The sequence below is a fragment of the Erinaceus europaeus genome, chromosome 21, assembly GCF_950295315.1.
Source record: "Erinaceus europaeus chromosome 21, mEriEur2.1, whole genome shotgun sequence".
NCBI classification, from domain to species: domain Eukaryota; kingdom Metazoa; phylum Chordata; class Mammalia; order Eulipotyphla; family Erinaceidae; genus Erinaceus; species Erinaceus europaeus.
Window position 1 is genome coordinate 37,608,690 of NC_080182.1, and position 13,753 is coordinate 37,622,442.

A 13,753-nucleotide genomic window follows, 5' to 3' on the forward strand; every position below is an offset into this window, starting at 1 on the left:
CCGTGTGCTGGCCTCTAAAGCAAACCTGCAGCGGGACCCAGAGAGGATGTTAGCTGGAGATGTGTTACAGAAAAAGTCGAGACAGGAGTTTTAGAAAAGGCTGCCAGGGAGGGCATCACTGAAAAGGAGAACTGCTGGGCTGTTGGAAAAGTCGCTTCTTCTTTTACATTGAAAAAAATAATAATAGGCCTTGACTTTGCCAACAGCTTGGAAGCTAGCTTTGTGCATTTCTGATCAAGAGCTTTTAGCACAGGGGCAGGTCCAACAGGGCTGTTGGCAGAGGGTCTCAAGGTAGCCTACCCGGGCGGTGTGCCTGTTTCCCCATCAGCTAGACCCAGGTTCAAGCCTGTCCCCCACCCTGCTATGGTGTCTCTCCTCCTGTCTCCAGCTGGGAACTGTGAAACCCCACCCCCAAAAAAGAGTGGTATCACTACAGAAGGTGGTGACAGTAGGGGGTCAGGAACGCATGAAGCCTAAAACGATGTCCATAAGGCCCACCCATAGAATTAAAGATCAACAAAGCCTGCAAGTCTCTAGTCAGAGACACAGGTTGCTGACATCACTGCGGTTCCCGCTGATCAAGTCTATAGACGAGCATTTTAGAGCAGTCGCTACTAGATACATCGAGGGATTATTTATTAAGAATCATGAAAAGTCCCTGCTCACATGGGTTCTTTGGTGAAGTCTACCAAACATTCAAGAATGAAGTTACACCACTCTCTCCCAGAAAGTAGAAGCAGAGCCAATAAGTATTTGATAATACAGTTAACATACCCAACAAAACTGATCTTCCTAAAAACAATTTTATAGTATGATTTATACCAGATAAAAGTGGGCTTTACAACTGAGAAATCAGTGTAATAATCTGTTGTGTGCATTACAGAATAAAAACCACATCATCTAAGTAGATATTTTAAAAAGCATTTGATAAAATCAAATACCAATTTACGAGTTAAAATAATTCTCAGCAAACTAGGAACAGAGAACCATGCTACCTTCAGGATTTTTGTAGGTATCTTTCATCTATGGCAGGAAAACCCAAAACTTTCCTAAGATGTGAAACAAAGCAGGGATGTCCCCTATCGTCACTACTTTTCAAAGTCATATTGAAAGTTCTGGCGAAAGCAGCAGGACAGAAAAGAAAAAGGACTTAAACATTTATTGGCCAGGGAGACAGTAAAGGACTTCAGGTCCTGAGCAGTGCTCTGGAAAATTTTTTTAAAAGCGTATTGATTGGAAAAGAAGACAGGGAACTGTCTTGCTTATATACACAGAAATTCCAAAAGAATCCCTGAACTAATAAGCAGTAATGGCGAGACTGCAGGACACAGGAAATGAAAGCTAATCACTTTCTTACGTTAGTAATGATCAAGCAGAATTAAAAACATAGTGCCAGTGACACCAGCACCCCCAAAGCAGAATACTAAGTACGGTGTTGGCATGAGGAAAACCAGGAAACTGGTGAAAGATGTGAAATGACTGACCAACTGGAGGAATGCCCTACATTTGTGAACAGACTCAATGTTTTCAAGATGTCAGTTATTTTGCAGCTATGAAGGAGCTAATTGCAAAGTGTACATGCAGGTACAAAAGCCGGAATGCATGGGCATGTGTTGCCTTACCTTCTCTCTAAATGCAATAAAAAGTGAAAAAGTCAGCCCAGGAATGGTGAAATCATGTATGTAGGAGGCCCCAACATCACACACAAAAAATGAAATAATGACTCATGGTTATCAAAAGATTATGGTCTTGGAAAAAGATCAGTGGATCAGAACAGAGTCCAAATTAGAGCCATGCAAACACAACGGACAAAGTTTTTCTCTCCCCCTCCCCACAAGTGATAATTCAAGCCAAAGAAAAAAAGTGATGTAAGGACAGACCTTTCATAAGAATTAAGACACATCACAGACATAAATGTGAAATACAGAACTGAAAAGCTGACTTTGGGTATAGCAGTGATGATTTCGACGACACCAAAATGACGGCGCATGACAGAACACAGAAGCTGGACTTCAGTCAAGAGAATAATAATAAAGTAGCAATATGATAATAAAAATAATCCAGACAAGGATAAAATATTTGCAAAAGACACAGACAAAATGCTACTTAAAATAACAAAGAATTGTTACCTAAAATATATAAGGGACTTTTCTAAATTATTTACTTTAATAAGAGTAAGAAGCCAGAATATTACTCAGCTCTGGCTCATAGTGGTGCAGGGAATGAACCAGGGACTTCAAAGCCTAAGGCATGAAAATCATTTTGCTTAGCCATTAGGCTGTGGACAAACAAACTGATTAAAAAGGTAAACAGAAGACTTGAACAGACATCTCACCAAAGCTGTACAGATGGCCGGTATCTCAGGGGGGCATAGTATAATGGTTGTGCAAAGAGACTCATGCTTAAAGCTCTAGAGTCTCAGGTTCAGTCCTCTGCACCACCATAAGCCAAAGCTGAGCAGTGTTCTGGTAAAAAAAAAAAAGGGGGGGGGTCAACATCCTATCATTTTAGAATTGCTCGTTAAAGCACAAAGCACACCTGTCAGAATGACCAGAAGAAGTCCCTAACGCCAGTAACACCAAATGCTGGACAAGATGTGGAACAACAGGTCTCATTCCTTGTTGGTAGGAACTCAAAATGGTACAATCATGCCTCAGCTTCTTACAAAACCACATCTACTCTTACCATATGATACAGAAGCCATACTCTTGTTGGCATCTACCAAAATGAACTGAGAACTTACGTCTACACACGCACAAGATGCATGAATATTCTGACAGATTTTTCTTGACTAATAAAACTCAGAGAATAAACTGAGGTGTCCCTCAGTGGGAGAAAGGCTGAACTGGAGCCGCAAGCCCCTATGTGAATTAGCAGCTAAGAGACCCACGGCGGCCATCCTGGGGGTGGGGAGCCATGTGGATCTGTTCACTGTTATCCTATGACATCATAAATCATTAATAAAAATAAGTAGCTTCTGCGCTATAAGAGACGGGAAAACCCTAGACACACATTACTGAGTGAAAGAAGACAACCTGAAAAGGTTGCAATCTGTAGAATTCCTACTGTGTGGCGTCCTGGAAAAGGCAGAAACTAGAGGATTATTTAAGAGATTGCTGGTAGCCAGGATTAGGGAAGGAAGGAAAGAGCAGGCGAGCACAAAGGACTCTGAGGGCAGTGAAGCTACACATGGACGTCCTAGTAGCCCAACCACAGGACGGACACCAGCAGGAGGGAGCCCTGGTGTGGACTGGGCTGGCCTTTCACGGAGGCTCCGTCCATTGTGACAAAGGAACTCCTCTGAGGCGGGGGTCCAGGGCTGAGCTGGACCTGGAGAGAGGACAGTATCAGAGGACATGGGGAACCACATTTTTCTGCTCAGTTTTGCTAAACGAACCTAAAACTACTCTAAAAATCCATTTTTAAATTTTAAAATACAGATGGAATGTCAAGTTACAATCGATTAACCTTGAACGTATGTAGCAGTTCCACATGTGATGTTAAATAAACTCCTGGGAGATGGTGTTTCTGGTACAAAATGTAGTGTTTACATACAAAAACCTCACAACTTGTAAATTCTCAGCATAAGAGCTGAGTGACTAGTAAGAATGAATAAAAATGAAGCTCCTTCAGTTCAACTAAGCAGTAGAACATCTATTTATAACTCTAATTAAAGGTCTCTGTAAAGTAGAAAAAGCACAGTGAGTGGCAAAGAACAAAGCATCCTACTGACTCAGGCCCCGTGGTGGCTTAAAATCACATGGCAGTTTGCTGTCACCAACAGCTAAGATTTGGTTCCAGTCCAGTTCCCTGCCAAGGTAAGTCCCTGCCCATTACACACCACCCCGGCCGTAAGCTTTTAAAATGGGGGGGGCCCATTAGGGGCAGTTCAAAAACAGTGAAGAGAAGGAAGAGGTGTTAACAAGAACATAAGGTTTTAGAAAAAGTCAAACCACAAGAGAAACCATAAAGATAATCGCAGTAGGGAACTGGGCAGTAGCACAATGGGTTAAGCGCAGGTGGCGCAAAGCACCAAGGACCAGCGAAAGGATCTTGGTTTGAGCCCCCAGCTCCCCACCTGCAGGGGAATCGCTTCACAGGTGGTGAAGCAGGTCTGTAGGTGCCTGTCTTTCTCTCCCCCTCCTCTCTCCATTTCTCTCTGTCCTATCCAACAACGATGACATCAGTAACAATAATAACTACAACAACAATAAAACAAGGGCAACAAAAGGGAATGAATAAATATTTAAAAACATTTTTAAAAAAAGATAATCACAGTAAATGGAGACCCTAAGGGGAGAGGACAAGATAATAAGGAGAATAAATGAAGGGAAGTGATCATGCAAATAGAAATGACTCTTTGTAGAGAATAGTAGCTATAGGAAGGAAGGGCAACAGAACAGTAAGTGAAGGAGGGAGGGATGTTGGGACCAACCTGGGACAGCTCTGTACCAGGACGATTAGAAATGACTATGAGCGGGGGTCGGGCGGTGGCGCAGTGGGTTAAGCGCATGTGGCGCAAAGCGCAGGGACCAGCGTAAGGATCCCGGTTCGAGCCCCCGGCTCCCCACCTGCAGGGGAGTCGCTTCACAGGCGGTGAAGCAGGTCTGCAGGTGTCTTTCTCTCCCCGTCTTCCCCTCCTCTCTCCATTCCTCTCTGTCCTATCCAACAACAAGCAACATCAACAGTGGCAATAATAATAACCACAATGAGGCTACAACAACAAGGGCAACAAAAAGGGGGAAAAATGGCCTCCAGGAGCGGTGGATTCATGGTGCAGGCACCAAGCCCAGCAATAACCCTGGAGGCGAAAAAAAAAATGACTATGAGCACCCTCCACATGTCCTCACCACCACAGTCAGTGTCCGCGTGTCCACACAGGGGCATCTGACAGTCTGTGGGCATTCTGGAGAGAGAGAGCAGAGGCGCTGCTAAATATTGTAAGTCGACAGCACCGCCTCTGCGCCCATCAGAAGCTTTCTCTGGCCACAGTGCAGAGTGCTGAGTCAGCGCCAGTCCAGGACGCCCCGATTCCCACCCGCCCACCGCGTGTTCCCACTGGTGTGCACGCTGAGCTGCACGGATGGCACACGCTGGCCCTGCACATGCGAGAAGTCAAAACCTAAGAATTCATCCAAAGCCAGGAGTCCCCTTCATCCCTTTAGCGAGTCCTCAGGAGGACTGTGCTGTGACTGCCTGAGCTCAGTCCCCAGTTTGGGTTAAATTGTAAAACAGTCACAGCAGGAAATCAGAGGAGGAGTGCCCAAGATCTTTCTATACTGGATTTGTAGACTGAATTGACATGTCAAAATAAAAGGGTGTTTGTGTTAGGGTTTTGTTTTGTTTTTGCCTCCAGGGTTATTGCTGGGGCTCTGGTGCCTGTACCACGAATCCACTGCTCCTGGAGGCCATTTTTTTCCCTTTTTGTTGCCCCCCCTTTTTATTATCGTTGTGGTTGCTATTGATGTAGTTACTGCTGGAGAGGAGGGGGAGAGAAAGAGATACCTGCAAACCTGCTTTACCCCCTGTGAAGTGACTCCCCTGCAGGTATGAGTTAGTTTTTTTTTTTTAAAGTAAACTTTGAGCTGGGGAAAGAGCTCAATGTGTTAGAGCAGGACTTGCTATCTGAGGCCCCAGAGCCCAGTTTTGGTCCCCAGAGCTGAGTGGACCAGAGTGAGTGGCGCTCCTGTCTGTCTTTCTCAGTATTTACTTACATCAGAGCACTGCTCAAGTCTGGCTTCCAGCAGTACTGGGCTTTAAACCTGGAACCTTTGATGCCTCAGGCAGAAGGTCTTTCTGTATAACCACTTGCCACCTCCCCAGTTTTCATACAAAGGAAATCTTGGGGGTCAGGTTGTGGTGTGCTAATGTGAGGGCAAATGTTACCATACACAAGGACCCAAGTTCAAGCCCCCAGTCCCCGACCCTTCGAGAGACTTCTCTCTTCCCACATCCCTCTCTGTGTCATAAAATAAAAGGGGAGGGGAATGCTTGCTGGAGCACTGGACTCATCCTGCAGGCACTGGGCCCTCCTGATAGTCTTCATAGTGATTTAAAAATGGGGGAGTGGGGTCTTAAGAGGAGCAAACAGGGTAGATGAGAATGGTTCATACACAGAACTACTCAACACACAAATGGGAGAAACTGGAAGGCAAAGCATCTCAGTATGGTGTTGAAAACTGAGACAAAGACAACCTACTTTTTAAAGTAAAATTGACCTATTCAGATGTAAAGCCCATGGATAGTGAACGTGCCTTCCTGCAGAATCAAAGCATTTCGATTTCAGTACTGTTGGCAGTAAGGTATGCCACGCTAATACTGTCTAATTGCATGTCTTGTTCCAGGGACAAGCGGACCTTTTGAAATACGCTAAAAACGAGACTTTGGAGAACCTGAAGCAAATCCATTATGCTGCTGTTTCATGCGGACTGAATAAACCAGGCACAGAGAACACCGAGACGCAGAAGCCACGCCGGAGCCTGGAAGTCATACCTGAAAAAGCACATGGCGGAACTGGAGAGTGAAGGGCTGTCTAGAAGCCGTTACAGAGCCCATGGCTCTAGGACCAGCCGCAGTCAAGGGACGTTTGCTCTGCACTCACTGATGAAAATGATATTTGGGATTTTAAAGCACAACTGGAATAGCTAATTATAGTCTGTTAAAACTGTGAATGTATGTAGCAACCCTGCGTGTGAAGAAAAATAAACCTTAACAGATAATATATTCCTGGCCAAAATATGCTATATTTGTATACAGAGACATCATAACTCAGTTCCAGTGTGAACAAAGCATTTACTCTAGCTCCACTGAGAGACATTTTCCTAACAAAAGCAAATTTCCTGAGATGGGACTGGACTGTATCGTCAAGTTAGTATTTATTTGGATAAAAACCTAACCTGCACATTTTACTGACGTGTGAGCACCAGTTTCTGGGTTTTAATGATTTGGATGGCATGCCTGCTGAGCCTAAGTATTAAGGAAAATGTAAGTGGACAGATTCCCTGTGTGGAGAGCCATCAAGTTCAAGGAGAATGTGCAGCTGGACGGAAGCTCGCCCGCATGCCGGGCGTGTCCACAACATACAGGCAGCCAATCCGGAAACGACACACTGTACTTGGTTTTTCATTGTATGAAGTAGTGTTCACATTAAAAAGATGTTTTGTGGTATTTCTCCAATAGCAGTACATGCATTTAATGAAAACTGAACTTTTAAAATTTCTAATCCAAGTTACTCTATTCTTGAAAATAGCCAATTATTTGTTGAACAGCTTAGTCCAAAAGAAATCTGGCTTGTCAGTTTGCTTTTAGTAAGGTGCCAACCAGTTGGCAATTGACAGCTCAACTCACATTGTGGTGAAAACCAAGTCAAAGGCTATTGGAGGGGCTGGAGCAGCTGGGATCTTCTTCTCTGTGGTCAGCTGAGTGTTTGATCCAAATGTGACCCCTTTTTAAAAGATACTAGACATGGCAGCCTGACTGCTTCTACCAAACCAAAATCATTTTGCCAATTTTAGAAAAACAAAAGCTGTCTAAATCCTCAAGGACCCCCCCTTTTTCTTCTCTTAATGTGTCTTTTCTTTGTGGTGATTCAGGTATGTGAACCATGTTCCATGTAAACCTGCACTGGGTATCTCGTTAGTTATTTGCTCAGTGAGGGAGGGGCGCATGTGAAGCACTCGATTTATTTTTGCCCAGACTCCTAGACAGTCTCTTTAAAAACAGTTCTTTTGCTCAGTTTTTTTTTTTTTTATCATCCTAATAATGTGTTTAAAATAAGGCATTCACCTGCATCGGCCGCTGTTAGGAAATTAAACCCGTTACCTGACTAGCAGTGCAAGTCCCAGTCACACCAGCTAACTAATAGTCAGCCCGTACTTTCGACTCTTCAAAGGGGAAAACAAACACAAATAGAAAATAGCAAGGAATTGGCAGCAGAGCTGTAGAGTAAGAAGTGAAGTGTGTAGTTTAGATCACTGTTCAGCAGTCACTGAACTGAGCTGCCAAGTCAACAGCAACGTATATTCAAAGTGAAAATTCAGAAATTTTAAGAAATGGCTTTCCATATAATGACATCGAAATAAAATGCTGTATTTATGGTAATGACAGGCATTATCTTTTATGTGACTTGAATGGCTGAAAGCAAGACACATGTAACTCCTCGTAGTTCTTGCAGACTTGAACTCAGCAACTTTAGAACTGAGTCACGTCCTGGTCCAGATGCAGAACTTTGAGATTAGAACAAACAGGTGCTTGGCTCCATGTCATGCAGGCCCGTCAGGGGCCATGTTGGCACTGGACCCAGCCTGGCGCTTGGTCCTCCTTTGCTAAATATCAACCTTCTTAGGGCCCATTTCTTGAAAGGAATTAAGCACTCTTGTTGGGGCCTTTTCCCAGACTTCCAGGGTTACTCCGCTTTGTCTAGACCTGGCCCGGGGCAATGTGACACCCTCACAAAGGGGGATTATGGTGCTGCACTCAGCTGTTCTTCCCCATTCATGTATCTCAAGCAGGCAAGGGCCAAAGTCGTGATCTATGACATTCATAGACGGTCTACTCTCCCAAAAGAGAGTAGTCCAGGTCAGGTGGGACCTGTGGCAGCCGCCTTACGACCCTGCTGGTCGCCTGAAAGTGGGACTAGATCCCGACTTCATAAGTCATGAGGACAGCTTTCCCCTCCAGGTCTGCCCAGTCTAAATGGCTTACTGCAGAAGACAGATGCCCGTGTGTACACACCACGCCACGCCACTCCAAAGAGGGGGCTTGTCTGCTCAGAAGGCTGTGAAAGCAAGTGGCAGGACCCTGCTAGTCACACAGGAGAATGGAGACCACCCGGCTGGTTGAGTGGGAAGGAAAAGCTGCAGGGGCAGCTCTCTGGCGGTCGTACAGCTGTCTTGTCCACAGAGCCTGTCCTGGGCCCTGCCTGACACACTGGGGATGTTCTACCTCCTCTGCACCTGCTTCTTAAATCCATCCTCGCAGCTCCTTGCATCCTTGATCAGTTTTCTGCTTGTGGCAGCTACCACTTGTAAACAGTAGGGAAGGCAGCCTGTCGGCCCCAAATGATTTCCTGTGCCCTGTCAGGGCAGACGTGACCTAGGAGCCAGGGAGGTGGCTCTACCTCCAGGGAGTGAGCCTCTCCACCTGCGTGTGCGTGTGTGTGTGTGTGTGTGAGAGAGAGAGAGAGAGAGGGAGAAGGAGAGGGAGAGGGAGAGGGAGAGGGAGAGGGAGAGGGAGAGAGGGAGAGTCAGGCAGGTAGGGAGTAGGTTGTCCACTGAATAAGCATAGACAGCCAAATTGCAGTCTGCATCTTGTGACCTCCTTAGAATACTGAATACGTTCCAGGTGTTCAGTCTTTCACCCAGGGCTAAAAATGATAAATGCAGCCTACAGGACACTAGAGCATAGCTCTGCGGTGCCCAGGCTGGGAGGAACAGTCCACCATTTGCAACAGCTGTTCACCTCTCAGCTGAAGCTTGCCACAGGCAAACTAACACGAGGATTTTCTATTTTTGTGTTTGACTGCAATGTGACTCTTTGTTGGGACTCTTGCCAAAGACTCTGCTCAAGACACTTTGTATATATCATTGCATCCTCACAACAGCCAGCAAACATTTATGTACCTGATGCTTCGGGTGGAGAGAGGGTAACTCTTGCCAAAATCAGAGTACTCATGCCAGAATTTGAACCCAGACCTGTCTGTTCTGAAGCCCGAGTTCCTCCTATCCACTGACTCCATTTGCTTTGTTGAATTCCAAGTATGTATTTCACCTCTCCTCTGATAGTGCTGCCTTACAGAGAACACTGCAGTAATTTGGTGTTTCATTCTTTTCTTCACGCTGAATTGGAGGCTGCCTAAAATCCACTGAGAATTGTTCAGTCTGATTTTATTGAGCTTAATTTTGACACCATATGATTTCCAATGAACAAAACCAGACATAGTCCCAACCCCCATAGCTGAGCTGGAAAGCAGGAAACATTCACTCCAGTAATTACAGAGATACGAGGACAGTTCCAAGCCATGGCAAGTGCTGTAAGATGCTATTGGGCTTACATCCAAGCTGAGGACTGAGAAGAGCAAGTGTCTTGAACTTGCCTTGTCTTAGCGCTTAGGAGGGCTTTTTGATGCTTCACCTCATAGGATTCCTGTGAGAACTGGGTAAGACAGGCTCCATAAGGCCCTCCTGGGTACATACAGGGCTTGTGATACTGTGTTCTTGAAATACGGAGCTATGAGAGTGGAATGGGCCCTCACGCCGACTTGGAGCTGGAGTATCTGCTGTCCTGTGACTGCAGCTGGCTTGGCTCATTTCACTGGTTCTTCCTCAGGGTCCACGGTGCAGCTGCTGGCAGGTGTTAGCTGGGGATGCAGCCATCTGCACGTGCAAGGAAGGCTCACATGTCTGCACACGGGGGCAACTCAGCATGGACCTGAGCTGCAGGGTCACGTCATGAGGATTGAACTCAGTGAGTTTCTGGGTTCCAAGAGGGAGCGTCCCAAAGACCCTCATGGGAGCTGTAAGACCTCACAAGGCTTCTTGAGGCTCATCCTCGGAAATCGCATGGCCTTTCTTCTGCAGTCTGCTATTCCGGCCAAGTTATAAGTCTTTATTCTTCTTCTTCTTCTTCTTTTTTTTTTTTTTTTTTGCCTCCAGGGTTATTCCTGAAGCTCAGTGCCTGCACTGTGAATCCAGCCCTCCTGGAGGCCATTTCCCCCCTCATTTCTGTTGTTCTTGTTGTTGTTAGATAGGACAGAGAGAAATGGAGAGAGGAGGGGAAGACAGAGAGGGGGAAAGAAAGACAGACACCTGCAGACCTGCTTCACCGCCTGTGAAGCGACTCCCCTGCAGGTGGGGAGCTGGGGGCTTGAACCGGGATCCTTACGCTGGTCTTTGTGCTTTGCGCCATGTGCGCTTAACCTGCTGCACTACCGCCTGACCCCCTAAGTCTTTTTTAAAGAGAATTCAACTCCTCTTGATGGGTGAGTGGCAAGGCCACATGCAGAGGAGGGTAAGGGATGGGAAACATTAACATCTTTTGGAAATGACAAGCTGCTGAAAATGACATAGCTTTTTGAGAAAGTATTTGAGTTGTGACCTAAAGGGACATGACCAAGAGAGGCAGAACTAATTTGGGCAGTTTAGACAAAGAAACCAGCACACTGGGAAAGCCACTAGTAGGAGAGACTGATATACTTGAGGGCCTAAAAGAGCAGCAGTGAGGCCAGAACACAGACAATAAAAAGTGACAAGAAAATGCACAGTGAGGTATTGAGGAGAGAAGGTTCAACCAGGAAGGGCTTTGCAGGCCTTTCTACTCTAAGCTAAGCACTGCCAAAGTCCTTGTGACTGTCATCATCGGGATGGCAGGTGAAGGTGAACTGTTTTTGCTGTTGAGTTTTTGTTGTTTGCTTTTTCGTAGCTAGGGCTTTTAGTACTTGCATGATCCCACTGCTCCCAGAGCCCAGAGCACTTGTTTCTTTCCCTTTTATTTATTTATTTTGCCTTCAGGGTTATCACGGGGGCTCGGTGCCTGCACTATGAATCCACTGCTCCTGGAGGCCATTTTTTCCAGTTTGTTGCTCTTGTTGTCCTTATTTGATATTACTGATGCTGTTGGACAGGACAGAGAGAAATGGAGAGAGGAGGGGAGGACAGAGAGGGGAAGAGAAAGACACCTGCTGACCTGCTTCACCACCTGTGAAGCGACTCCCCTGCAGGTGGGGACCTTGGGGGCTCAAACCAGAATCCTTCTGCCAGCCCTAGTGCTTTGTGCCATGTGCCCTTCACGCGCTGCACTACCGTCCGACCCCGTTTTCTCCTCTTAACGTGAGATACAGACAGAGAGAAGGAGAGACATCACACTATCACTCTGTCATGAATCCCCCATATGTGCTGTTCCACTCCGTGTTGGGGGCTCTGCCTGGATCCTTGCATGTGGTTAAGTGTGAGCTCCAGAGCTGAGCCACTTCCAGCCTATGATATTCTGACATAGGGCAAAAGTAAGACACCAAAACGATCTAAGGATAAGAGTAAAATCCTGCCCACAGACTCCCCACCCAGTTCCTGTTATGAATCATTAGCTCTAGTTTTGAGTCTTCTGATAACCGTCTCCCAGACTGGAGACCAAAACACTGTCCGACTTTCTACTGGATGGTAAGACGATAAGACACCTGTAGCTGACCTGTCAGTTCCACAGCTGCCACTATGTGTAGCCACAGACTTGAGTCCACAGAGATGATTACAATGTTTCAAGCTACACTAGGCACATTTCAATAACCTGGCCGTGACAGTGATCTTCCCTCTGCTTTGCCTTTTTCAACTTTGGGAAGATCTTGTGACTACACTAGGAAGCCTGAAAGCACGGCTCCTTTCACTGTCTCCTGCATCCCCTCCATTCTTAACCTAGTTAGAAACTTAATTTTCGTTCTGACAGTTTACCATGATAGCTTAGTGTATTTTTTCATTTTAAATTTTTATTATTACTATCATTATTATTCTTTGCCACCAGTGTTGTCACTGGGGCTCAGTGCCTGCACAACTCTACCGATCCTAGTACCATTTCCCGCCTTTTCTTGCCTGTAGGCTAGAGGGTGAGGAGAGAGGCATCACTTCAGCTCTCAGGGGGCTTCATCCACTGCTGGCACCCCCGTGTGGTGGTCGCAAGGCTTGAATCCAGGTCTGCAAGCGTGGTGATTGTACATTCTGCCAGGTGAGCCGCTGGCTGGCCCCTTAGTATTTTCAGATGTCTTGCTGCATCAATCATAAATTATTTGACCTCCCCCCACCCCACTAGGCTCAAAAGAAAAATCAGTGTCCCTGTCGCTTCCTTCCAAGACTTGCATTCTAGCTACCACGTCACATCAGGACTTGTGGCTCTGGCAAAGCCTCTGCATAATGTCATTGCTGTTCTATTATGTGACGTTAAGCTTCCGTGAGTAAAGTGACAACCAGCCATTGGAATACTGTAAGCGCATAAGGATTCATTGGGGGAGGGGGTGTCAAGAGGTGACACACCTGATTGAGTTGCCATGTGCCAGAGCCAGGGTTCAAGATCCCAGTCCTGACCTGTGGTGTGGAAGTGGTGCGACAGTGCTATAAGCATCTCTCTCGATCTCCCCTTCTCTCAATTTTTCTCTGTCCTAACTGCTGTGAGGAGCAGTGGATTTGTTGTGCAGACACTGAGCCCCAGCAATAAATCTGGTAGCAAAAATCAATAGTAAGAATTCATTTGCTACAGAAAGAATCTGATCAGAGCTGCATAGGAGCAGCTAGTCCTCGGAACCATTCGGAGATGAACACAGCTATCTTCCAAGTCCAGACAAGACAGAGTTAAGGAGGACAGCTTTGCCTTCCCACATAAAACAAGACCCAGAAGCTATTTCGGGGGCTGGATTCCAAGACAGTGGACAACACTGTGGTTTCTCTCCAGATCACGAGTCTTTCAGCTTCCACGGAGACAGTGGAGAATATGCACAGAGGAGACAGGTGACTGATTCGAGAGCCCTGTGACCGCCCGGCGGCTGGCTTACAGCGCGTAACCAGGCCAGGGTGCAGGGAAGAGATGCCAGGCAGAGCCTAGGAAACCCCGAGTAGAGGCAGCGGAGTGGAGAGGCCTGGGAGACCAAGCTGGCTAGAGTTTGTAGCAGAGAAAACAGGAGAGAAGGGCACAGGGGCTATGGAGGGTCACCTGCCAGCGTTCCGAAGAGGACTGAGAGAAGCAAATTCAGGAAACTGCTCGGAGACAGTTAAAAAAA

The 13,753-nt window shown here is 46.3% G+C and overlaps 1 protein-coding gene across 5 annotated transcripts in view; it reads left to right on the forward strand.

Moving 5' to 3' along the window:
• Positions 1-13,753, forward strand: part of PLCL2 (phospholipase C like 2) — a 253,669-nt gene that overhangs the window by 201,469 nt on the left and 38,447 nt on the right. Inside the window, exon 6 of one of the 5 annotated variants that reach the window (XM_060180863.1) lies at positions 6,345-7,167. The exons of the other annotated variants lie outside the window; for them this stretch is intronic. Within the exon in view, the coding sequence (XP_060036846.1) occupies positions 6,345-6,524 (180 nt within the window). The 3' untranslated portion in view covers positions 6,525-7,167. Of the gene's footprint in view, positions 1-6,344; positions 7,168-13,753 lie in introns of those variants that run through there. 5 annotated transcript variants of the gene reach the window in all.